The sequence below is a fragment of the Cryptomeria japonica genome, chromosome 9 (assembly GCF_030272615.1).
Source record: "Cryptomeria japonica chromosome 9, Sugi_1.0, whole genome shotgun sequence".
NCBI classification, from domain to species: domain Eukaryota; kingdom Viridiplantae; phylum Streptophyta; class Pinopsida; order Cupressales; family Cupressaceae; genus Cryptomeria; species Cryptomeria japonica.
In genome coordinates, this window is record NC_081413.1 from 98,889,093 (window position 1) to 98,915,398 (window position 26,306).

At 36.7% G+C, this 26,306-nt stretch overlaps 1 protein-coding gene across 11 annotated transcripts in view; it reads right to left on the minus strand.

The window, feature by feature from the left end:
* LOC131072990 (uncharacterized) overlaps positions 1–26,306 on the minus strand; it is a 90,125-nt gene that overhangs the window by 59,837 nt on the left and 3,982 nt on the right. For 3 of the 11 annotated variants that reach the window (XM_058009320.2, XM_058009318.2, XM_058009321.2), the window contains 5 exons: positions 24,013–24,438; positions 17,112–17,299; positions 16,818–16,846; positions 12,058–12,160; positions 11,024–11,207 (listed from right to left, as the gene is read on the minus strand). In XM_058009320.2, the coding sequence (XP_057865303.2) occupies positions 11,024–11,207; positions 12,058–12,160; positions 16,818–16,846; positions 17,112–17,265 (470 nt within the window). In that variant the 5' untranslated portion in view covers positions 17,266–17,299; positions 24,013–24,438. Of the gene's footprint in view, positions 1–11,023; positions 11,208–11,331; positions 11,410–12,057; positions 12,161–16,817; positions 16,847–17,111; positions 17,300–24,012; positions 24,439–26,306 lie in introns of those variants that run through there. The other 8 variants (XM_058009322.2, XM_058009323.2, XM_058009319.2 and 5 more) reach the window with 6 other exon arrangements.

Sequence of the window (26,306 nt, forward strand, 5' to 3'; positions counted from 1 at the left end):
CGTACGGCTGCCAAGTACACCCAACTGGTTAGAAACCCCAAACCCCACGCTGAACTCTGTCAGAATTGCTGAACCTCCAGAAAGAATGCCGTACAATCTCCAAGATGCTAATAGCTGCAAACAAATCCAAACCACTGTATTGGGGGCTACGTCCCAAACAGGCAAGGCATTGGGGTTGGCGTCCCAGATGCTGAAAAGCTCTTCCAGAGCCAAATCTCAAATCCAAGATGTAAAATGTGTAAAAGATGATAAGAATTAGGTCTCAACTTCCTTATAACACCTTCCCACTAAGCTCAAACCCTAAAAGTGACTCAATGGGGCGTTTAGGGTTAAAATGTTATATTTCTCATTTTAAGTTGTCAAGTGCATAGAAAATGACCTTTTTTCAAATATAAAGAAATCCGTTCACCGAAAGGATCTGAGTCAAAAGAGAAATATTTAGAAAAGTCCAAGACCTTTCCAACGAGCTATCACACCAAGGGATACGCATCCAGATGAGGCCAAAAACCCCTTATCACTCCAAAATGGCTATAAACATAGCCTTATTTAAATAATTAAACGCTAACTTAAGAAATATTTAAATATATTAAAAATATATCCCAAATAGCTGTAGAAGGCTCAAATGACTCCAAAAACCTGAAACGGAATTTGCCACCTGTCTGTGACTGAAGTCGGAAATCATGGATCAACTGGCAGTCTCATCCCTAAAATCTAGGGATGCTCCTAGAAACTAGGAAACACACCCAAATCTCCTGAAACTGAAACCATCTAAAAGGTCATGAATAACCTCACGACTGGCAACTGTCACGACCTCCTAAAATTTAGGGATACCCCCTAAAATCTAGGAACTGCTCCAAACTGGCTCCAAACTGCCTGTAAAGCCAAAATCCAATCACTATATGCACTGAATGAGTCCCAATCAACCTCTGCTAGCCTACGAGACTCCAATGATAGGCCAACTCCTCCGTCTCCGATGTCCACTCTAGAAAGGGGACATGACAAGCCTCCCCTCTCGGAGTTGCTTGCCCACAAGCAACTGAAACACCAATCCTCCACCATCCCAAATAAGATGTAAACAAATCATTGCATGTAACTGCTGCTCATCTCTAATATAAACAACATGCAATGCCCCGGTTTGGAATGGCTCCTCAAAATGCTGAAGCACCTGTGCTGTCAAATCAACACTGTCTGGGTCCCAGAGCGAAGCATAGCTCCCGCTGAATACCTCAAGTGAGCAATGGAAAACTATATCATCTCCATAGATCAAATATCCATAAATGCCAAGACCACTAGTGTGTCTGTGATCACCAACATGCATAACATCCGTCATAATATCCAATGAATGCCAATCCATGGAAGACCCTCTGTGATCTGACCCCATCTGACACAAGTGACACACAACTGCCACACACTGCTGCTGATGTGCCGGAAGATCTAATGCCAACTCACTAGACAATATATAATACTGACTAAAATCATCACTGTCCAGGCTGGCATCTAAAAATATGTAATCACCAACTAGCAATGAAACAATCACCCTGTCTAGAGAATCAGGTGAAATTGCCACATCAGCTGGCTCAAAGTACTCACTAGGAGTAACATCACATAACTCATCCACGCCAGCTATCTGATGACAATCAACCTGTGGATCAACTGTCGTCCCACTCTGCTCGATAAACTGAGATGGATAGTGGGTAAACTCCAGCTCCATCCTCGTGATATTCCGAACATACCGTCCAAGTGTCAACAACCATTGTACACCCACGACTACATCTATACATCTGAAGTGAAGCAACCCATGTAGGATCTACGAAAGGAAGGTACTACACATGTCTATACCATGATCCCACACAAACCACCTGTAGGACATAAACTGCTCCTGCTGCTCTCCTCTGATATAAGTGCCATATAATCTTAATATCTGGAGCAACATACTATAATCCCTATAAGACGTTGTATCAAATGAATCAACACCTGGATCCCAAATAAAACTAAATCCACATCCATCTGTCATGAAGAGACAATGATAGTAAGAGGCATCCTCGATACCGTGTCTCTCTATAGCCACTGTGAAACCATAAATACCACCAATCTTCAATGTTGAAATGGACCCATCAATAAGACAATTTCCAACAAGCAAAGTGTGATGGAAACCTCTCCAAAACCTTTGATCAGCGGCTGCAACTTGCCCAATTTCTCCACAAGTTAGTATGTCTTCATTGGAGGATGCCAAATAAATATATTGTTTAGCCATGCACCAAATATAGTCTCTTACACGCTGATCTTCATAGCCCACTATCACATCTAAGAAAACTGAGTCACCAATTAATAAGTACATCGCTGCCCTATCATATGAAAGAGGTGACAAGTCCACAAATGAATAGTAGATGTTTTTGTTCTGCAACATGGATAAACCTTCAATGGCTGGTCCACTATGAATGCCACCTAACAACTCATAAACTTCACACCTAGTCTTCCCAACTTGAATGTTCTCAATGCAAGGTTTCAAATTTGACTCATTAGATGAAGGAAAATTGCTGATCAAACTCAGAAAATCAAACTGATTTCTATTTCCATTCAATATATCTTCGCTGTCCTTTTCTTCCCTTGGAAGAAATAAAGATCTAATGGATGATTCTCTTTGTATCCTTGCGTCATCTAACCGATTGTGACGCTCTTTGACTCTTTGGAGGTGGTGTCTTGCTTGGGCAGCAAGCGTTTTTGCTTGGGAAGCTCTATGTAACCAATCTTCGTTCAACTATTGGCAATGTTTTATATCAGCTGCCCCAAAGTACACAAAATCAGACTTATGGTGAGTTGTATTATTTGCATCAGCATAACCCATGCTTGTACCATAAGCACCCGCAAATGTAGAATGCAAATCTCTATTCTCTTCATGACCAAAGGCTGTCATATCTTCAGGAAGATAAGTTACGTCACTGCTGTTATGGACTTCAGAATTATGATCATACTGTGGTGACAAATCTTTGGATTCACTACACACCATTAAATTTCGACTTTCCTCATGGTCTTCCCAATTGAGAAGAGGAAGTAGTGTGACAAATGAATCCAAACTTACACTGTCCATTTCAACCTCATGTTCTACATCAATTGCTGATTCAAAATCAGTCTTTGGGCAATCTGAAAACTCATCAAACCTCTCATGAATGTCTTGTGTATTGCTTGAAGTTACAAACTCTTCCTTCACATCTTCCACCAAAAATGATGGGACAGCGTTGTAACCAACCAAAGAGGCACCAATTGGATCTACATGTCTCTCAAAATCTTCAAATAGTTCCCTACCAATCTCACTGGTAAACATCATATCTGCTCCTCTTCCTTTGCTTCCCTTGCTCTCAATTGACTCTTGTTTTGTTCTTGGTTGATGATGTGGACTTGAAAACATCAAGTCATCTTCAACTGGTACACCCATGAATTGTGTGAAGGAAAGGTGGTCACGTATCTTTTTAGGAAGAGAGCAATACTTATCATAGTTGTTCATAACTATATCATTGAATGTCTTGGCAGCAGACCTTCTCCTTGTACTTGTTGAAGGAGTTGTACCCTTAGACTGTCTGGAACTCCTTGAAGGTGTTTGTTCAAATTCTTTTCCTGCTTGTTTATTTCTAAACAACCCTGTCATGATGTCCAATTTGATTTTCAACCAAACTAAACTCAAATCTGAATTAGAACTCTTGATCTTCACCCAACAGGCTGGCAAGATCAAAGCTCTGATACCACTGAAAGATCCCTGATGGATCTCTTTTACCAATCTGCTGTAATTTTTATTTATTTAAATTGATTTTTCCTGCTTATTAATATTTTCTTTCAGAAATAGACAGAAGTTGCAGAAGGGTTGAATTCTTTTTGTATTTTGATGATTTTTCAACAAGTAAATAATGAAGTACAAGTACATGAACAAAGTACTGAAAATGAAGTTCATATACAGCCAAAACAAATTCGATTCAAGGCAGATTTCTGAATATAAAATCAAATATTTGACCAGATGAAGATTTCCAATAATTTCAGGAAGATTACAATCAAGAATAATTCCAACCTGGATGCTGAAAGAGTAACATAACTAGGAATGAAGTTGTGGCAAGATTCCAGCCCTCCAAGTGCTGCACGTGGGAAGGAAAGTGGCTGCCAGGTACAGCCGTACAGCTGCCAAGTACACCCAACTGGTTAGAAACCCCAAACCCCACGCTGAACTCTGTCAGAATTGCTGAACCTCCAGAAAGAATGTCGTACAATCTCCAAGATGCTAATAGCTGCAAACAAATCCAAACCACTGTATTGGGGTCTACGTCCCAAACAGGCAAGGCATTGGGGTTGGCGTCCCAGATGCTGAAAAGCTCTTCCAGAGCCAAATCTCAAATCCAAGATGTAAAATGTGTAAAAGATGATAAGAATTAGGTCTCAACTTCCTTATAACACCTTCCCACTAAGCTCAAACCCTAAAAGTGACTCAATGGAGCGTTTAGGGTTAAAATGTTATATTTCTCATTTTAAGTTGTCAAGTGCATAGAAAATGACCTTTTTTCAAATATAAAGAAATCCGTTCACCGAAAGGATCTGAGTCAAAAGAGAAATATTTAGAAAAGTCCAAGACCTTTCCAACGAGCTATCACACCAAGGGATATGCATCCAGATGAGGCCAAAAACCCCTTATCACTCCAAAATGGCTATAAACATAGCCTTATTTAAATAATTAAACGCTAACTTAAGAAATATTTAAATATATTAAAAATATATCCCAAATAGCTGTAGAAGGCTCAAATGACTCCAAAAACCTGAAACGGAATTTGCCACCTGTCTGTGACTGAAGTCGGAAATCATGGATCAACTGGCAGTCTCATCCCTAAAATCTAGGGATGCTCCTAGAAACTAGGAAACACACCCAAATCTCCTGAAACTGAAACCATCTAAAAGGTCATGAATAACCTCACGACTGGCAACTGTCACGACCTCCTAAAATTTAGGGATACCCCCTAAAATCTAGGAACTGCTCCAAACTGGCTCCAAACTGCCTGTAAAGCCAAAATCCAATCACTATATGCACTGAATGAGTCCCAATCAACCTCTGCTAGCCTACGAGACTCCAATGATAGGCCAACTCCTCCGTCTCCGATGTCCACTCTAGAAAGGGGACATGACAGCTACGGGTGCAAAGGTCTCAGTATAGTCAACACCTGCAACCTGAGAGAAACCTTTCGCAACAAGCCGAGCCTTATACTTATCCACACTACCATCCGCTACAAACTTGGTCCGATAGATCCACTTACATCGAACCATCTTTCTCCCCTTAGGGAGATGGACTAAATCCCATGTGTTGTTCCTCATCAAGGAACTATACTCTTCCTCCATAGCTTGGTCCCACTCCGGAACCCCTGATGCTTCCCTAAATGTCTGTGGATCGGAAGCGGTAGCAATGAATGCATGTGGTAGATCCTGATGCTATGATCGAGTTCTCCGTGTATCTGAAGGATCCCCAACAAGAGAACCTGCGGACTCAAGTGTCTGTCGAGCCCAACGAGGTCTAGGCGGAGGTGGAGAACGAGGCTCCTCAACTACAAGTGGACCCTGCGGAGGTGTAACCCTATGAGTCGGAGTTGTAGGAGTCTCATCATCTGAATTACTAATATCACTATCCATAATGGAGGAAGGAGGAGGTAGAGAGGCTAAGCTAGGAGAGCTTTCCTCAAAGTGAACACTCCTCTCAATGAACACCTCATGTGTCTCAGGATCCATCTCTGTATGCCTTAACACCCTCAGGATATCCAACAAATATGCAAGGCCGACTCTCAGGTTCCAATGCCTTGCGTTTCTGCGGAGGTATGCGAGCCCATGCTGGACACCCAAAGACTTTGAAATGTCTCACAATCGGTTTCCTACCAACCCAAGCTTCAAAAGGAGTAATACCTTGCAAAGCTTTGTGAGGAACCCGATTCTGGATGTGTGTGGCACAACTGATAGCCTCTGCCCAAAAGGCGGGATCAAGAGAACATGCATGTATCATACAGCTAGCCATTTCTTTGAGAGTTCTAATCTTGCATTCTGCAACCCCGTTTTGCTGTGGAGTGTATGCGACAAGATGCTGAAGATCAATCCCCTCAAATGTACAAAAATCCTCAAGTCTTTTGTTCACATATTCCCTTCCATTATCTGTGCGAAGGATCTTGACCACTTTCCCTGATTGCTTCTCCACACGAGTCTTGAAGTCCTGAAATCTGTCAAATACTTCACTCTTATGAATAAGAAAGTAGACCCAAGTGAAGCAGGAGTAGTCATCAATGAAGGTGAGGACATAGCGGGCCTTACTAAATGAAGGTGCTGGAAATGGACCTGCTACATCACTGTGAACAAGTTGAAGAACTTCCAAAGCTCTCCAAGCTTTCCCCTTATCAAACTTTTCTTCGGGATGCTTGCCCATGGAACAACCTGAACATACACCCTCTGAAAAACTGATTCGAGGTAGACTTGTGACCATGTCTTTAGTGCTGAGCTGCTGAAGATAGCAGTAGTTGAGGTGACCAAACCGCTCATGCCATAGCTTACTTTCTGAATTTGAATGAGTAAGTAAGGCCCTAGAAGGTGAACTTGGCACAGAGTGGGAGAATGAATAAAGCCTTGAGTTGTCATTGACTTGTCCCACCGCTACCAAGGCATCATCATCAAGTTCCTTTACCACAACTGAATCTGGTGTAAACTCAACCTTTTTCCCATTTCCATAGTGAGTGATTTGGTAGATAGAGAGAAGGTTGGTAGACAAGTTAGGAACATAGAGAACATTCTCAAATGTTCCATCATCCATGTCAACTGAACCTTTCCCTTCAACCTCTACTTGTGTATCATCACCTATATAAATGTGAGGTACCTTAGATGGCTCCAATGAAGAAAACTGCTCCTTTGTAGAACCCATGTGATATGAGGCACCTGAGTCAAGTATCCATTGCTGTGAAGAACCTGTTGTAGCCACAAATGCTTGCCCTTTTCCCTTAGAATGTGAGGAAGAGGAAGGAGATGAATCCTTCTTTGTGTAGGCGGATGGCAAGTTGATGTTGTTTTTCTTAAGAAGATTAGTTAACTCGTCAACTTGCTTTGCGTGGCATTGATGCTCATCATGACCATACTTCTTGCAATATCCACAAGTTGGTTTATCCTTCTTAGGTAGTGTCCCCTTCTTGGAAGAGGATGAAAAATTGCCTTGTGATGGAGAGGATGATTGTCCTTTTTCCTGGTGTGGCTTAGACTTGGATTGCTTCTTCTTCTTGTTGGAATCTTTGCCTTGACTTCCTTGATTCCCTTGATTAGCCACCAAAGCCTTGGACTTTGAAGACTTGAGAAGCCCCATGTTCAACAACTTAGATTGTTCCAATAGTAACATTTTTGTGAAAGCATCAAATGAAGGCATAACATAGGAACTCCCCACTGTCAAACGATGAGTTTGGAAGCTAGACACAAATGCTGCATATTCTAGTGCAAGCTTGTCCAACAAGTTGAATATCAACTGAGCATCCTTTTTGTCAATCCCACAATCCTTAAGCTTTGCTCTTAGCTCATTTGCTTTGGTGACATAATCTTGGATTGTATCAAAACTCTTGGGATCCAAGTTGGTGAGTTCATTGTCAATTTTATAGCCTCTTATTTCATCAACTTGACCATACAATTTCTGAAACATATCCCAAGCCTCTTTGATTGTTGTACACTTCTCAATGTGAAAAATGAGGTCATCTGATACATACTTGCGCAAAGTTCCAAGAGCCATGCAATTCTTTGTGAGCCATTCTAATTGAGCAATTGGATCAGCCTTAGGATCAGGTGGTGCTGTTATTGTTCCATCTATGTAGTGTGTGAGACCCTTTTCCATTAGTTTACTCCATACTTTAATTTTCCATGATGCATAGTTATGTGGATTTAAAGGTGGAAATTTATGAGGACTCATTGCAACAAAAATGAAAGAGCACAAAGAGAGGCACAATCACACAAGACACCCCCCCAAATTCACTCAATCAAAGAACCCCTCCAAAAATGATGATTTGGCACTTTATACTTAGTGCGTATACAATGGGCCACTTGCAAAAAATGGCAAAGTGGGCTTCTGATCACAATTTTACAACTGCCTCAATAAGGCCAAAAAAGACTCAAACTAATAATGCAAGAGATCTAAACTAAGATCCAAGCACTTTACAAGGACCTAATAGGCCAAATAAGACCAATATCTAAAAGTACAATTTCCACTCAAAATCTCTGAAATCTAATCATAGATTATGAAAGTAGACGAAAAAACATGCACTTTCAAAAAAAACGGCCCCTGAAAAGGAGGTCATATGAGCTCAAACGAGGCCTTTGAAGTTGCAGAATTGAGGATTGGACAGGTACAGCTGAGAGAATCCGAAAATTCCGAAAAACCTGTGCACTAAAATCAGAAAATAACCACACCACTGCGAAGATCACGAAATTTTAGCCCATTTCAAAAAAAATTGCACCAAAAAAGGAGCAAAAATGAGCAAGATATGGCCTTTCAAAGTTGAACTGCAAAACTGAAAAGCTCAATGGAGAGGGGGTCAAAAAATTTCAAAAGTCTGCTGACGTCAACAATTTACGAGCTTAAATTTAACGGTCGTATGACCGTCGCAAAAACTTCACCTCCCTGCTGACTGGGCGTACGGACTACTGATGTGGCGGTCTGCATCAGCTCTGCGTGGTGGGTGACGTGGCAACTGATTGGGCTGCGTGTGTCCCGCGTGGCGGGGTCTGGGCAGCTGACTGGGCTTCGCGTGGCAGGGACTTGGCAGCCTGAGACCTGGTGCCGGCGACGAGTTTGCTGCCGGAGGTTGGGTGCCAGCGGTGTGTCTTGGCGGCCGGCGGGAGTTTGGGCGGCCGGCGGGAGTTTGGGCGGCCGACGGGAGGTGCACAGCGGCGGCGGCGGCGGCGGCGGGAGGCTCCAAAGCTGCAGATCGCAGTGGCCGAGGAGAGTACGGGGCGGCAGCGAAGACCATGGACAGGGTACGACGGTCGGCAACGGTGGACGGCAAACCTACAAAGCCTGCAGCACACGCAGGTACGGAGAGCACGGGGTGGGGGTCTGCGGACCCCCCAAAAAAAAAAAAAAATTTTTAATTATTTTGATCGCTGTTGTTTTTTCCGAAAAAAAATTTTCTTTTTTTTTTGAAAAATAATTTTAAAAAATTTCAAAATCCGTACAATAATAGCCAAAATGGAGAAAAAAAATTTCTCACCAAAATAGGTCGACTTTATAGTCGAAATTCATGGAAACGGCCTCCTGGATTCAACGGTGATGTCCAAATCGCTATACGACGCCCCCAAAAAATGAAGATCCCCAAATCCGAAAATTGAAGCCTTCCACGATGTCTCCAAAAACCAATCAATGAAGCCCTAATGGCTCTGATACCATGTAGGATTTTGCCAAGATCAAGGGCACAATGAAAAGCATAAAAGAGAGACAATAGAATGACAAAAACAAACTGTATTCTCATCAATATGCAAATGATCAACTGGATTAACCAATACAATGAATATAGGCCTGCTTATATAGACAAGGCCATGTGGATGTACGAGCACACAATTATGACATGTGGCTCAATGAGAAACAAGGGTAGGTAAGAAATACTAGAGGTAGGTAGGAGAAATAATATAATATTCCACAAGAGGTGGATGACCCACCGAATGTGGAGTGTAACAGCAAAATAAGACCACAAAAGGTGGAATTTCTCCTACAAGCTCTATCCCTATGTGCACACTTCCCTAAGTGTCTCAAATCCAAACTACGAAGAGATGCATTATCCTAAGTTAACTTAAGTAAAGTGTAATAATATCCAAAATGAATATTTATTTACACCAACAAGATTCATTCAATCCCAGCAAGACCAACAAAGATACCCAGCCAGCACAAATACAGAAAAAAAAAAAGCATTTTAAACCCTAAAAAGCTGACTTTGTTATGTTTGCCTTCAAAAATTTAAATCTCAACTTTGTAAGTTGAGAAAGATATTAATCAGCCTAAAGGCTGAAACCTTAGCATATATTTTCTAGAAAACTTCTAATAATATAATGGTTATTTCTAATGTTAGTTTTGTCCCCTTCTTTTGGGAGAAGTTTAATAATTACTCATTTTACATTATCACCCAACGAACCTTTTTGGATAGCCTCTTTGTAAACTGAGAGCAAATCCTCATAGACCAAATCTTTATTAGATTTGTAGAATTCACTAAGTAGTCCATCAACACCAAAGGATTTCCAATTCCTAAAAGTTTGGATAGCTAGCAAAGATTTCATCAACTTATGTCTCTATCCAAAATTGTAGCCTCTTAAGAACTAAATTTAATCGGAATAGCATTCTTACAAAGACTTTGGGCATATTTACATGTGCTAGATTTATCATCAGCCATTAGTTGATCATTATATATTTTGAACTAATCCTTGCTCCTTGAGCATTTTTATTTTGCAATCTTAAGTTATGTCTAATCCCCCCCCCCAAATCAACAATTAAATCAAGCTTGCAATGGAATAGCTATGATAGATCTGACAAGACAAAGCTGTTAAGCTTGATTTTTTTAATAGTAAGCATTGACTTACTGTTGAGTTCTGTTTCACAGAATCGTTAGTAAGAAATCTGTACAAAAACAATTTTATAATCCAGCAATTGAACAATTTCACATTCCTCGATACAGTGTTGAAAAAACAGATCAATTAGAACTTAAAAGAGGAATTTAAATGTTACAAAAGATCTTATATAGTGGCACATTTGTTTTTTCTGTAGTATAATATATATAGGAGACTGTATTCTCAAGAAAAAAGGTAATAAATCCTGCAATTACATGGTAAAGGTACCACAACAACAAAACCTGTTGAAGAATTTCCAGAGTTGATCAATTAAGTCCCTTTACCCTCAATATATCTTGTTAACTATATTACTATTCACAACGTATTGGGTATATTATTATTCAAGTCATTTCTTGATTCAAGAATAAAGTTCAGCTTATACAGTTCAAGTACACACCTTTCAGCATTGGAACTAACTGCATGGACATCAATCTCTTCATGGCTGGCATTACTGTGGTCATGAGGTAGACTAAGCATCAATGCTTGCAATGCCTCACTTGCTGGTGCATATAGAAAAAACTTGTCAAACACTGACACACGAGCTGACAAGGGGAAGCAAGCTAACCAATTCGAAGCAACTTCTGCAATTGCAAGTAATATCGATGTAAGAGGGGCAATAACAAGAAGCCACGCATGATGTCAGGCATAGACTTTTTTATCTCCTAAACTAAAAAGAGAACATCCTAAAAGAATAGATCAACTCACAAACTAAAGAAGGTATTTCTGCTACTGTGAACATCAAGAAAACTTTACCCACCAAGAAAACTCTACTCCAGACCTCATCTGAAAGTGTAGAAAATTGACACACAAGGTGGCATTTAGCAGGCTCTAGGGAAATAAAGAATTCAAATATAAACTTGAGACTTCATATATCTGGAGAGCTGTAGCAAATCAGTATGAAGAATGAAAATATATGTGTAGTGTATTATAATTTGATTGGGAGTCATGTAATGTATAAATGAATGCTAAAAGATGATCTGCCAGCTTTTTTGCTGAGGTAATTCACAATCGCAAAAGATTTCCTTGAGGAGTGATTACAAGTTGGTTTTCAAAGTCTCTGAGAATAATTTATTCTATTTTGGCAAGATCCTTGGGAGCTCCCCCTTCCAATAAGACTGACTTTTAATATGGAAAATATGATTACATATGACAGCTTGAGGGGCCTTTACTCTTGAAATTTCTTCCAAGCAACTATATGATAAACTCTCCTCCCCAAATGTTTTCACAAAGATTAATTCCAACTAGAGTTTAGCTGATACTATTAGGAGATGGATTGATAGGTTGTAACAGTATTTGGTCTTCTTGTATTGAACCTAAGAACACTTGTTTAGATGGTTGTCAATGTGTCAATAGCTTGTCATTAGGTCTACCGCAGTACTTGTGCAGGAATGAAAGACAGACTTCTCGTTTTCTTTCAAAATTGTAACTTACCGAAAAGTAACACTTTTGACAAAGTTGGAAATGCAACGCCACTATAGAAGGAATGTCTGAAGGCTTCATGAGCAATATCTTTCCAGCTTTGAATCCCAACTGCCTGAACATTAGATATTGCATAAGTTCATTTGGCAGCTTCATAAAACCCCTAACACCTATAATTATTAGCATTACAACTTCTTAAGTTCAATGAAAACAAAAGGAATTCATCCAAAATAAGTTTCAGAAACACATTTTTAGCAGTAAGTTATTTCAAATGTTAGGATATAAAGCTATTATTCAACCACAGATAATCATAAAATCAGTGAATAATTTAGAAGCAACAAATGTCAAATGGTATCAACCTAGATGTAAAAACAAGGTAAAAAGAAATTATACAATACCTTTTAAATTATCAGCCTGTAACTCGTAATAGGTCAAACTTAAATGAGACTTCACTGTAAAAGGCCAAAAACTCTCAACAAGACCAATTTCAAGAAACTTTGTGTGAATGTTACAGTGTGGTGGAAAGGAAGTAGGCATTTATAACTATTCAATAAGAGTAGTATCGTGTTACAGTAAAGTTAGGGCATTTTGAAAAAGGGGTAACAAAGCAAAAAATATGGCAGCCAATCTTTCCCAAGATCAAGCACATTACACTAACTCACTAGATAGATTCATGATTCATATCCTTAAGGGGATTTTAGTAAATATACAGGATATTTAGAAAATATCATGCACCAATGAAAGAATAAATAATTTCATCACCCTTTTTTTCCCTGTCTTTCCCTCCCTCTGAGATCTTGAATTAGAGAGTTTTCACTCTGTAGGAGTTGAACCAAACAATAGAGCAGAGACAGTAGGAAATCATAAACCAATCGAGTTATGAGTCCAATGAAGGTATCAAAAGGCCTGTTGCCCTCTGATCTGATTCTCACAGTATATAAGTTTTCAGCTTGTTGCTTAGAACTGGTGTAGAGGGGGGAGGAGGTGGGGTAATACAGTTCAGGTGAAGGGGAAGAGGGAAATGGACAAGCGATTGGGGGCATGGGAAGGATAGGAATTTAGAACTAATGTAAGTAGTATTTAAGTTACAAGATTTGAATTGTATGGGACTGCAACTTTCAAAACTCAAATTTTAAAATATAGCTACAGATTTTTCCAGCAGGTGACCAATCCTAACTCCCATTTATTCAACTAAAAAAGTTAGAATATAATCCATATATTTAGCTTTTCTAGGAGGAAAACATAAGACCTGTCCCTGTCCAGTTATAGGATTTGGGGAAATTCAGTCTTCTTGTTTCCTTTCTGATTTCCGTAAACCCAACAGAACTACATAATTGGGGGGAATAATCTGAAGGGTTGGGTTTCATTTTAGCCTAACCCTTAGCTTAGTGGGGTAAATCACATCCTAGCATACCCTTGCATTCCAAGAGTCTAAACCTGGTTTTGTGCTTGATCTCTATTTTCAGGTATTTTCTATATGCTTCCACATTCTGCAGGAAATTGTTTTTGATAAACCTGCAAAAAGCTATTGTTTATTCAATTTATGGATCTTCCTACCCTGTTCCACAGTACTATTTTTAGAACATGCTGGAAGGGTGCTGACAAAGGTTGATGAATTTGGTTTTACTTTTGTCAACTGCATCTAAGTAAAAGTCCCAAGGACCTTTTCATCGAGCCCGAATGTCGCATGCCTAACAACAATTGCAGTCTATGTATCAGAGAATACAGAAGGGGCTGACTTTGTTATTAAGAACACTAAAGGTGATATGACAATGGAGGAATCTAAATATATTGGTAGGAAATCAAGCACTGGGGCTCTCGTAGCGGGATTGCAAGCAGCATATGTGGCTGGGTATAGAAAAATTGAGATTGAAGGTTACTCAACAGTGGCACTCACAGTAAATAAAAAAACAGTCCTAATTGGAGGCTAAGATTGTATTTGGAGGAGGTATTAAGCTTGCTAGCTAAATTTGATCATGTGTCCATATCCCTTAGCTATCAAGAATTGAAAAAAATACAGTGGCAGAATTCGTAGCTAACCAAGGTGTTTTTCAAATTGAGTTTGTTATTAACTTATTGAAAGTAAAGATGTAAAAGAGTGTGACAATCTTGATCACATTCTTCTTCTCAATCAATCCCCTTTAGCACTTCCTTGTTAATGTGAGAAGGATACTAATGAATCGTATTGGAAGTAGTAGTTAATGTATATTGTGAAACAGTAATGTGATCTGCCGCTCATATATGGGGATTCATTTATTATTTTCATTAACACTTATGGAGTGATTGGTACCAATGTTAGGTGCGATGCTTGTTATAAGTCCAAAGGCAGCAATGTGCTACAATAGTGGATGGTTCTTTGTATGTGTTCTTAAGCTGTGTTTTGTTTTAGGTTTGCTAGGTGTGTTTTGGTGGATGGCTTCCAAAGGAAGTGCCAAAGATCTTTTCTGCCGTGGGCAGGTCTCTAACCATCAATTAAAGAAGAGCTTCAATTGTTTGTTACCTGGCACTGTAATGTCCCCTTTTTAGCGCAACATGATATGGGGTGTCGTTAGCCTATTCTGACACAGTCCCGAAGGCTAACAAGGACATTGGTGGGATCCTGAGGTGTTTTGGCCTAGGTGTTTTCAGTTTCAGGCCAATCGGTGCTGCTCTGACAGGGTTTCTAGACACTTACTATTTATAGTAAGTTAGTCTCCAAGCAGTGACTTGAAATTTTTAGTGTTTCCCTGGTTGGCATAATTATCAGTAAAAAATATTTGAAGGCGACAATGATTTAAAAGGATTATCAACAATATTTTAATATTTAACGATAAAGTGTAAAGTTAAATTAAATATTTAACTTTATCGTTATATTATAAGGTTGGGAATATAAAGTAATGTTTAAAATATTAAAAGTTCCCTTTAATGTGTACATTGTGGGAAATAATATTTTATTCTAAAATGTATTATCCCACATTGAGGAAATGAAGTGTTTGCATCCAAGAAGAAGATATAAATTGAGGTTGCGAGCTCTCTTTTGGGGTATGCTGGGATGAGATTAATGTTATGCTGTTGGATTTCATAGAGATCTGATTATTGGGCTTGGAGGACGGAATCCCTCTTTGCTAGCATTCTCTTCGTTGTTGAAAGACACAGTCAGGAGGATTAATGGTGTTTTCATTCAGGAAACACATTGAGCTTCATCTAGTACTCTCGCATGAAGTTTTTACAGGGGTTTGAAAGTGCAGATTTGAAGATAGTGATTTTGCTACAGTACCCGCGTGAATAGTGTTTTTGCTACAGTACCACGTGAATAGTGATTTGCTACAGTGCTGCGTGAATAGTGATTTGCTACAGTGCCGCGTGAATAGTGATTTGCTACAGTGCCGCGTGAATAGTAAAAATGCTACAGTACCGTGAATAGTAAAAATGCTATAGTGCATGAACAATGTTGGTATGAAGTTTACTTGTTTTTCCTGCTGATTAGAAGTTTGGAAGGCTACCATTACATCTGCAGACCACTACAACATTCAATTCCAGGTTTTTTCTATCATATTTTCATAACTAAGCATTGTAATTGTTGAATACAAACCAGAATCATTGTCGCAGCCCATAAGGCAGTTGAATGTGCACATTGATATTGCAAATCAGTATTTAACAACAAATAAGAAGTTTCAGGTTTGCATATATTGTTGTATGTTTGTCAAGTGTTTGATAAAATGCCATGTTGATTATTAAGCAATTTAATTGATATCACGTAGTAGTTTGCAAGTCTCTTTCAAAATGAAAATAGGGGTGGTCTTTACAGACACCCTCACGGTCATCAAGGCAAATCTAGGACCAGATGGACTACGTGACAATGGTATTGTTTGATTGCATGGGTCTAGCCATGCAATTGAAATGTAGAAATTGGGCAGCAAGAGCTCAAGAGGGAAGCAAGAAATGTAGAAATTGGGTCTAGCCTAGAAGAGTTGCTTCTTGCCCTTGGTAGGGAGGAGGAAGAAATGTCTCGAGAGATGAAATCAGCTTTTATCTTTGCCAGACATAATAAGGAAGGAAATGTGGAGGACAGGGTATTGATTTGCAGCTTCTCAATGCCCAGGTATTGGCTTTAATGGAGTATGTCCGCTCTTCGTATGCATACAGAACAGATTTAAATCTTGTTATGAATAATTTCATAGTATCCCACCATATGGGATTTTAGGGATTGTTAGTGGTTTTACATTATCCATACTGGAGGAGGATAGAATTGTTCATGCAGAACTACTCAAAGTGATAAAATTTCATGACTTGGATAATGCTGCTGGTCCTCTAGTGCTGCCTGTGGAACCTATCAACGTATCTAGCATTAGTGTATAGCCATATGTTTGACCATTAGAAATCTCCTCCAAGGGTTGTGATCTTAGTTCTCTGGGGAGCGTCAGATACTCTATAACCCTTGATTGCTCATTTAGTTTCAAATTTTTGCAATTATTTCGTAATGTGCTATTGCTATAATGCTTCTACAGTAGCTGTCTTTCCTGTTCCTTGTTTCTCTAGCTGGTACGCCCATCTATGGGTTGTTCATGTAATGTTATTTATGTAGTTGTCTATCTATATTTAGAAGAGAGGAGCCCCTAACTAGAACCCCATTATCATATCCCAATAAATATAAGATGCATTCCTCAGAAATAAATAATTAGCATTCAGAGCAAAACAAAAAACTCTCTTCCACACCAGGGACCCCATTTGCCCCAAATATTGTAATTATTTTTTTTCAGAGAGAAAAGAAAAAAGGAGGACAGAACAATCACCTGCTTTGCATTGTCTTGCACAATATAACCTGCACATAAAAAACAAACAAGCATCAAATTAAATCTCGAAAGTATTTAGTAAAACTATGAAGACAAAAAATCGTAAATTTAACATTCAAAATTTACAATGTATTCTAACTAAACTGGTACAAACTCAAATCCTTCTAAGAAAAACTCGATTCCTATAAGATTTTTCTTTCATAAATTTAACAACAATGATTACGAAAACTATTCAAAATGCATATCATGACCCGGTGAAAAATTTTACATGTTCACAACCAAAAAAAAAATCACCTGGTTGTTTTTGAACATTGAATAGCTTGGATGCCAAGGGCTGGAGTGCACATATAACTTCATTGACATGAGTTGCAGAGCCAACAGTGGTATCGAGCTGTTTAATATATTCCAGAATATCTGCTTCTAATTCCTTTGTATTTTTGCTTTCCATGGCTAAATAATGTCCCGATTCTTCACAAGTTCATCTGGATTTTTCAAAGTCTTAGTTCAAAGCTTACAATTTTGTGTAAGGTTATAACTAACACTTCACTGAAAAGAGGTATAATGGTTACATCAATTATCATTTATATAGAATGTCTTATAAATTTGACATGAGCTATATTGCAGAATTTACAAGTACTTTATTAAAAATGATACAACATTAAAAGTTTATATTAATCATTATTAATTATTTATTAGTCTTCGTACAACATTAAGGTGGTGAATCTTGACATGAATCATTGTAACAATCTTGGATGTCATGTTCATCAACATGTTGAACATTGATTTTTGTTGAGCATAGAATTGAGAACATTGAACATCATCTAGATGATTTTGCAGCAACGGGTATGATAGAGTTAAAGTAGAAAAGGAAGTGTAATCCATATATTTATGTGTTGTGAATTCATGTAATTGACAAATATTTTAATAGATTTTAAGTGCAAATACTTTTGTTATGCATAAAATAACATCTAAAATTATTGTTGATCATAAAAATATTATTGAAATAGAAAAATTAAATTTACAAAATATTTCTATTATATATTTGTTTGTAATCACTAACCATTAACATTTGTTACTTATGGTTGATGTTGATCTTTCATAGATGAGTTTGTCATGCAACACTTCTTTATAATTCATTCCATTCCTATGCTTTCTAGTAAGATTTTTTTTTTGAACAGAAAAAAAATTTAACTCATTTTATTAGAAAGCTATTTACTGTGAACAATGAAAAGTTATGTTATTTAAAATGTGAAGTTATTTTTTTCGGAGTAATGTAAATCAACTAAAAATAATATAATTTGGATGAGTAGGACAAATCTCTTTTTATATTGGGTTGTGACTTTTAAGTGTCCACCTAGTTCTGGTTTTATCAGACAGTGTGCTCTATTGTCAAATTTTAGACTATTTTGTGATTATTGTAATGATTGGTTGCAAAATTGATTTTTTCTCTTTTCCTTTTTTCTTTTTACCTGGTAATTGCTAACGGACTAGTGGTGCTAATATTGGACAACATTCTTGAATTTTGTTAACATTAATTTGATATCAATGTAATTCTCAATTGTAACGCCACAACATTACAACATGTTTGTTAGAATTATGCATCTTATTAGTAAAATACGTGGTTTGAACTACTCTCCATACCACAAACTTGTCACAAATGTGTGAGAATTGAATTTATAGTTTGAACTGTCACACTCTTACACATGTCCTCTAGTATTTTTACACCACAAACCCTTACGCTGAGTTGGTTTGTTTTTTTAAATAACATACTCTATTTTGTTGGACTTAATGCAATTTGGTTATCTAGGGTCTTGTACAAACAAGCACTTGTGGCATGGAGATTACCGTTGTTATGTAGGAGACATTTTTTCATTCAAATACTGTTTCCAGTTGTCTTTCTCTAATGCCAAATAAATTGGCGGGGCTTTTATCTAGTTTTGTTGAATTTGATTTTTACTGCAGGCTAAGTATGAATAAAGGCAGCAAACAGCAAGAGTTATTAATAAATATTGATTTTCTTATAATGTTGGGGATTTGGATACTGTTGTTGAAAAAATTATAATTTTGGATTTTTGCACAAACTTGGTTTTGTAGATTTGTATATGGACCAACTGATATTTTACGGTTACCAATAGGATTGATATTCTTAAATAGTAATTTGCATTCCCAAATCATTGTGCATAAGTTCATTTTTGTTCTGAAGTAGGAAGTCACTTTCCCAATTCAATAAGTGTTTCTGTCCAAAGGATTATCTACTTCAATACACTATAACTCAAGCAAATCTAAAACGAACCACAAAGAATGATAGCTGCTTAACAGGGAACATAATATATTTTCAGAATTTGAAATTAAATTGAATTAAAACCACAGAATCAGTGCTTTCAATGAATAGATAACAACAGAATAGTTTTAGAAAGAAATAAAACACAGTAGAAAATGAACAAGTGACTTAATTCAAAAGATTCTGCACAAATTGTGTTGTGCTATCAACCATGCCGGTGAGAAAAAAAAAATGGGTAGAATTTGCAGAAAAATATTACAAAAGCCGAAGAAAGCAACAAATTTATAAAAATAAGATGAACCAAATCCAATCTCCCTGCAGCTGCTGCTCAATCTATTGACAATAAACGAAAAACAGATCAAAAAATATCGGTGTTTCGAAGCAGGTAGATTCTTGAGCTCGAGATAAAATTCTTACACTTTTGCAAGTCAAAATGTGTTATCGGGCATGAGGTAAGGAATGTTTCCTGCCGGGAAAATTCAGTGTGGGAAAAAATGAATTCTCACAAATGCCCACACACTATAGTCTATTTGCTAAAAAATTTGAATTAAAATTATTATGTCGAGAGGCATTTACAATGCATGTTTCAGTTTCTCTATAAGTATTATTTTACTAGCACTTGCAGTCATAGGAGGTGCAAGGGATAAGACGATAGGTAAATAAGGGAAGATGTAAATGAAATTTGATATTACATAATGAATTATATTAACATATAGGTATATACACATGCATCACTGTGCAATAAAATTGGATATATATTTTTGTAAATTTCTTCATTGGTTTGATAGAATTAGATTCCATTGAATCTATTAGCATCTAATTTGGATGAATAAAGATTATACAGATCTGTCTTTTTTGTAGCTCCTCTTCTAAAATCCTGACATTCAAATGCATTGAAATTTGAAACAAATAAGAAATCCATTATTTGTAAATTTTTTTATTATTCTATAATGTTTAGAAGACTCAATAAAATTAAAATTTAGCTCTCATTTCCTCAAAATCAAAGATCAGAAAACATGTTTACAAACATAGGAATTTTAAACTTCTCTCCTGTTCTTAAGTGTCGTATTAGTTAATTCAAAACCCCAAATGCAAAGGTCATATGTCTTAGTATTGTAAATACTACTAAAACTATTTACCAACAAACATTTATCAGATGTTTTAAAGCCAGTATGCAGAGATTGGAATATAGACAATAAATTGAGCGAAGCAGAGCAGGCTCCTCTGGCTTTTCTGTTTCTTCAACAGCTGAACAAGTCACATAGGGAATAGATGCAACAGGCTTAACAATAATTGTCACAGGTTCTTCAAGTGGAATTGTCACAGAGACAGCTCATGTTCCTGCACTACAAGGTGCCCAAGTAATTGCAGTAGTCAGAAATGTAGATACTGGTAATACTATTAAAGAATCAATTGTCAAGGAAACGGAAAATGCCAAAGTGGATCTATTAAAGAATCAATTATCATGTGTTATGTGGCACTGAATCGTAAGTTTAAGGGAGTCACTGGAAAGTATTTTTTTCATAGCAATGAGTTCACCTCTAGCAAACATTCCACAAATCAGGAATTGGCAAACAAGACTAAAGGCCATGAATGAAGGCTTGGTTGAAGTAACATATTACAAATGACATCTAAAAGATGGTTATGACCCCCTACTCAAGAGATATTTTGGCAAGGAATATATGAGAGAGAACGTTGGCAACATTACCACTTAGAGATGTCAAAGGAGGAGGATGTGCATGATCTTTTCAATGCATTGCTTGATCGAGACCTTGTTTTATAGAATGCAATAATTGGAGATATATACAGAATGGATTTGTCACAAAGGAGATCTTGAAATTTCTAAGTAAATACAACTACCTTGGGTATAGCCAAATTCCATAACCTTTTTGAGCAGTCCTCAAGCCCTTCATCTATTGAAAAGGTTTATAAACTTCAAGCAAATGTAGTGATTAGGTAAAACGTCAAATTAAATAATCCTATCAGCCTTTGCCATGACCTAGACTAAAATGAGAACTTAAGAGTAGAGTATGGATATCCAACAGACAAAGGCAGGCATGGAAAGAATTATAGCTTGTGACATGTTTGACAAAATGTTCACAAAAATGTCATAGCAAACTTCCCAATACTTGTGCTGCTTGTACGTCAAATAGTGGTATAGTTTGTAACAATTGTGGTAACCAAAGGAAACAGAATGAGGACTGTTATGCAAACAATTCTGTAAAGGAAACCAATTCAACTGTTACACTGAAACAAGGCACTTGGAAAACACATCTACTAAATCACAGTCTAGAATTATAGTTATTTAAGGTGATGTGCTTCTAGCTGAAAAGAATCGTACTAGAACAAAGCTAAATATGTCCACAACTAAGAATTTAAATTCAGACTTCTGTGGAACAGTTGGTCAAAACCATTTGTCAAAAAGCATGGCAAATACACTGAATCTATATAATTTGTGTAGAATTAAGCATATCAATGGGACTGGAATCATGAAACCACCTTCTCTCAATTGTTTGTTTTACTGAACACATGGAAATTTTGTATGAATTCCATCAGGTCCCAGATAGTTTAAACTGTTCCAGAGGTATCTCAAGTTTATGAGTATTTAACCTAATAATTTTGAATGTGCTAATTAATATTTTTGCAGAAAATCTGATAGAAGATGATTTATATTTTTTTCAGATCATAACTGAGTGCAACAACATTTCAGTCTTTGGTCTGGCAGATTTGGAGTATGTTGCCTTTTGATGAGATTTGTTTCTGTGTTCATGCTGATGTTTACAAGACTTCAACTAGAACCAAAAAAATTGATTGGTCAACACATTTAATTTTATATATATGTGATAAAATTGAGTATTCCATTCCTCATAAAAATACGGGTGTAAAAGATTACTCATAAGTGGAGATGATTATAGAAATGAGGTTCTTTCAACAATTAGTTTGGTTGAAGAAACGACAATGACTACCAAAACTTTGGTACCTTGCAGTATGGCATGGGCTTATTAAAATGTGAATGTATAAATGCTAAATAGAAACGTGAATAGTTGCCAAACTGAAAAAGAATGGGAAGAATGTGATTATAAGGAATTAAGGATTATTTTATTGTATTTTTTTTCATTGTCTTGGGGTCAACTAATAACTATATTGCAATTTTCTTTCGGTTTTATGTGTTTTGTGAACTTAATATATTGTAAAAAGAAGAAGAAATATAATATATATATTTTTGACAAATAATTAATTTCTTAAATTTTTTAATAGTCTGAAAGACGGAACAAATCTCAGAATAGGAAATTAATAAGTTAAATAATTCAAAATATTTATGCATTTCCTTCTGTCAAATCTTTTAACTTCCAAAGATTTGAGAAAAATTGACAACAAAAAGACATCACGATCTGTACAAGTTACAATACACTTTATGCCTCTCTTTTTTGAACTTAGATTCAGAAGATCAAAACCCTAGCTAAATGTGTTATGACCCTAAGTAGTTAAGTTGAAATAGATACCCTGGCCATTCCGAGCACCAAATCTTTTAAAATCCTATGAAGATATTGGTTACTGGCTATGTTGTTGATGTTGTTGTTCCTCATAAAATCTTTAATCTATGGTTGAAAATAAAAGAAATAAAGAATACCAAGAAGGTCGGCCTTGAAATGTGGCATTAGGGTTTCCCTCCAATTGATTTGTGTATTGACTATAGCGGCCGCATCTTTTCCAAAATCTATTGAGCATCTTAAAATATCCCTGAAAATTGAGGAATCAAAAACTTGAAAAGGATCTCACACATACTGTGAAAATGGATCATGCACAATTTAATTTCTTCTCTCGAAAAGATTTGGAATCATCAACATTTCGTAGTGTTTGGGAATGAAAGCATTTGAATCTAGATTTTATGCTTAATGATTTGTGCTGTGGATTGAAATGGGTCAAGTAGGGCGGTGATAAAGGGCGGCAGCATTCATAAGCATCCATTGACTCTTTGGCTGAAAAATCCCACGACAGAAAAGAGAAAAAATTGATGAGTGAAAACTAGAATAACTAACAGTTTAACGGCAGCAGACAGGTTTGTCGGGCATTCATACACTCGCAAGCTCACGGGGAAAGCCTATCAGCTAACAAGCTGAACAACTGGAGCAACTATAAAATAATCCCTCATTGGTCTACCAAAGCAGTGTTGGGCAAGTTTGACGAAACTAAAATACAAGTCAATACACTGCAACTGAAATATAATATGATCATCAATTATTTGACACATGTATAGCTGTCAAATATCGATTAACTTGATCCTCCAGTTATTTGACACTACCAAATTCTACTCACATAAGGCCTTACCTAACTAAAATAGAAAAGAATGTGTTGCAAGTGGAATGTAAATGGACATAAACAGTTAGGACAAAGATAAACTTAGACAATGAGACCAGGGGCGAGTTTGGGACTTGTGACTTCCATGCACAAAGCCTCGAACCCTTGGAGCATCTAAATCTAACACTTTTTAGAAATTAAAGACCATAAGAGACCAAATTTGCACCAAAATGATATTTACCCTTAGATCAACCAAGAAAAACAAAAAAACGGAGAAAAAGAATAATTCTTGGAAGCGTTTCAAATAATGGAAAACGTGGTTTAAATGCAGTCAAGCCTATCGTGCTCTCTTCCATTCAAAAGACAAAGCCTAGCCCCCGAAAACCAAGAAAGCTACTGATAACTTTATTCACCGTGATTAAATATTCAAATTCATCAATAAGTTTTATGATTATTGTTTTAGCGCAACGAAGGTTCCTATCGGCTAATTATACAAAGAAAAATAAATAAATAACTCCACTGCTAAACACCAAACAATAGTGTAATGAAGTGTACCTGTGTCTGTATATGAATAATCAGAACACAAATATATAGGGTTTGAATGAAAGAACAAACCTTAATTGACCTTGTAAACTCCTGGGGTTTTCCAGTTCCCCTCACGAGCTCTCCACGAAGTAGAGCAATGTTATGCACATATGAATTTGATTTTCCATGCATATTTATACTCCTTCTAGCTACCTAAATTCCAACCTGCAGCCGCTTTGAAGTCGTTTACTGGTTGGGCTCTTTGTTCAGGTTTTGGGGTGAAGATTCAAACCTGCCACATAGCGGTGACCATGTTGAGTTGAACTGCTTGTGATTTCAAGCTGCCATGCTTAAGGAATCTCCTTTTACTCTTGATAAACATTCAACCCAGAAGTGGGCGGCGGCACTTCATCTCTGATCCTGGAAATGGAGGCTACATTATTCGAATTACTCGATTTTAACCGCCCTTTTAGAAATGTTGAATGCCACAGATGTTGACGGTTGCTGAAAACATCCCTACGAAAAATCATAGAACCAGTGCCTTATAGATATAAAATTGTCTCATAGATATAGAATTATAGTTTTCACTTCAATTTATACATCAAAATATTAATAAATATTTAAATAACAAGAGATGTAAGTTCCTGCCGTAATGTTTGAATTAGTGGTAGAGATGTAGTGAGAGAAGTAGATTGGGCAAGGGAGGGTGAAGAGTCTGGATATGTAAGGTGGTCATAAGTTGAAGACAATGAAATTATGGATAGAAGTTTGCATATATGTATTTGTCATTTTAGATATAATATCAAGATCAAATTTGGATGGAATTGTAACTATTGATGTGATTACAAATTTGAAAGCATTGCAAAAGGAATAAGATATCTGATTGTGAAGGATAGCATTGAATAAAATAAAATTGTAAACTATGGTAATGATTATTTTTTGTCATAGTGTACTAACAATCAATTAATCAGTAGAATAAAATAGAGAAATTAAATTTCAAGTTTAATTCTTGATTTTTAAAAGAGTTAATTAAAATTTCATGAATTAAAATTATTAAATAAATAAATTTGTAGATATTTTTAAAAATTAAATAAAAATAAGAAGTGTTATATAAAACCTTGAAAAAATTATTAAAAATATAAATAATAAAATTTCAATATAAAATACATTATACCATTTTTTTAAAATAAATTGTACATGTAAATTGTATTTAGAATTATATATATATAACTAATAAGGGTTTGAAATATTAATTCTCCGCCATATTTAGGTATATCTATATGAATTTAAACAAGAGAACATCTGTAAAATTAAATGTATCTGGAAAAAAACACGTGGAGAGGAAAACAAAAAGATTTAAACATGCACGCTGGCAAGTGGAGAACTACTTCTTCAGGAATGCAATGAGATGATACGACTACTATAGAACCATAAGCACCAAATCTGTTGTTTTCAGTTCATTGATCTGGTTTGGGAGGAAATTTGCTAAAACCGGGTCAATGGCGAAGGATGAGGAGAGCAATTGGAGGCCATGTAACGTAAGGATTGAATCTAATTATCCCAACATTCCAATATGTAAAATTATCTATTGCAGATTTGTGTTGTATGGTTGATCTGTTAACAGAAATTGGAAAGAAGGCACAGGGCCTTTTGTTATGGATTGAGAAGTATTTTGAACTGGAATATATTGATAAGTGTTGTTTCTCATGCTCCATGATAATGAATGCTCTCTAGAATAGTTTTGTGTTGTTGTATCTCACAGTTGTTTTACTGATATAGTTGTAATTAGTGTCAAAATGTAGAGATTGGTAGTTTCTTCTAGAAGCACATGATCCGGTTTATTAAAGGAGTATTTAACTAAGTATTATTTTTATCTCACTTGAGAGCTTCTATGGTCTATGTTTCAATCTATGTCTGTTATATGGGAGGTTGCGGTAGAGGATGATTTTATCAGTCTGTCTGTTTACTATCTATTTTTGGTGTGTATTTTTGTTTTTTAGCTGGTGAGGCTAAGAGTTCAAATGCTTTTTAGTATGCTTAAGTTTAATGTGCAGTCGTGGAATCTCCATTTTCGGTATATGCATGAGTGCCCAATAGCTGGGGCGATCTTTGGAGCCAAATTAGCCATTTCTGCTGCAATTTTGAAGAAGTAGAAATGGTGGGAGAAACTAATTTAAACATGATTTGCATTTATTAAGTCTGTTTAAAAAGCTGAATACAGAGGCAAAGTTATGAGTTGCGTTTTTAGGATGGTGATTTCAAAGAAAAATGATTCATAGCGACCGAGTCAATTTGAATGTAAATTTCGCGATAAATTATAGTGTTTATGGGGCTTTCATAATGGGTGTTTTTTTGTTTCAAGCTAGCTTAGTTTTGAAAAAAGA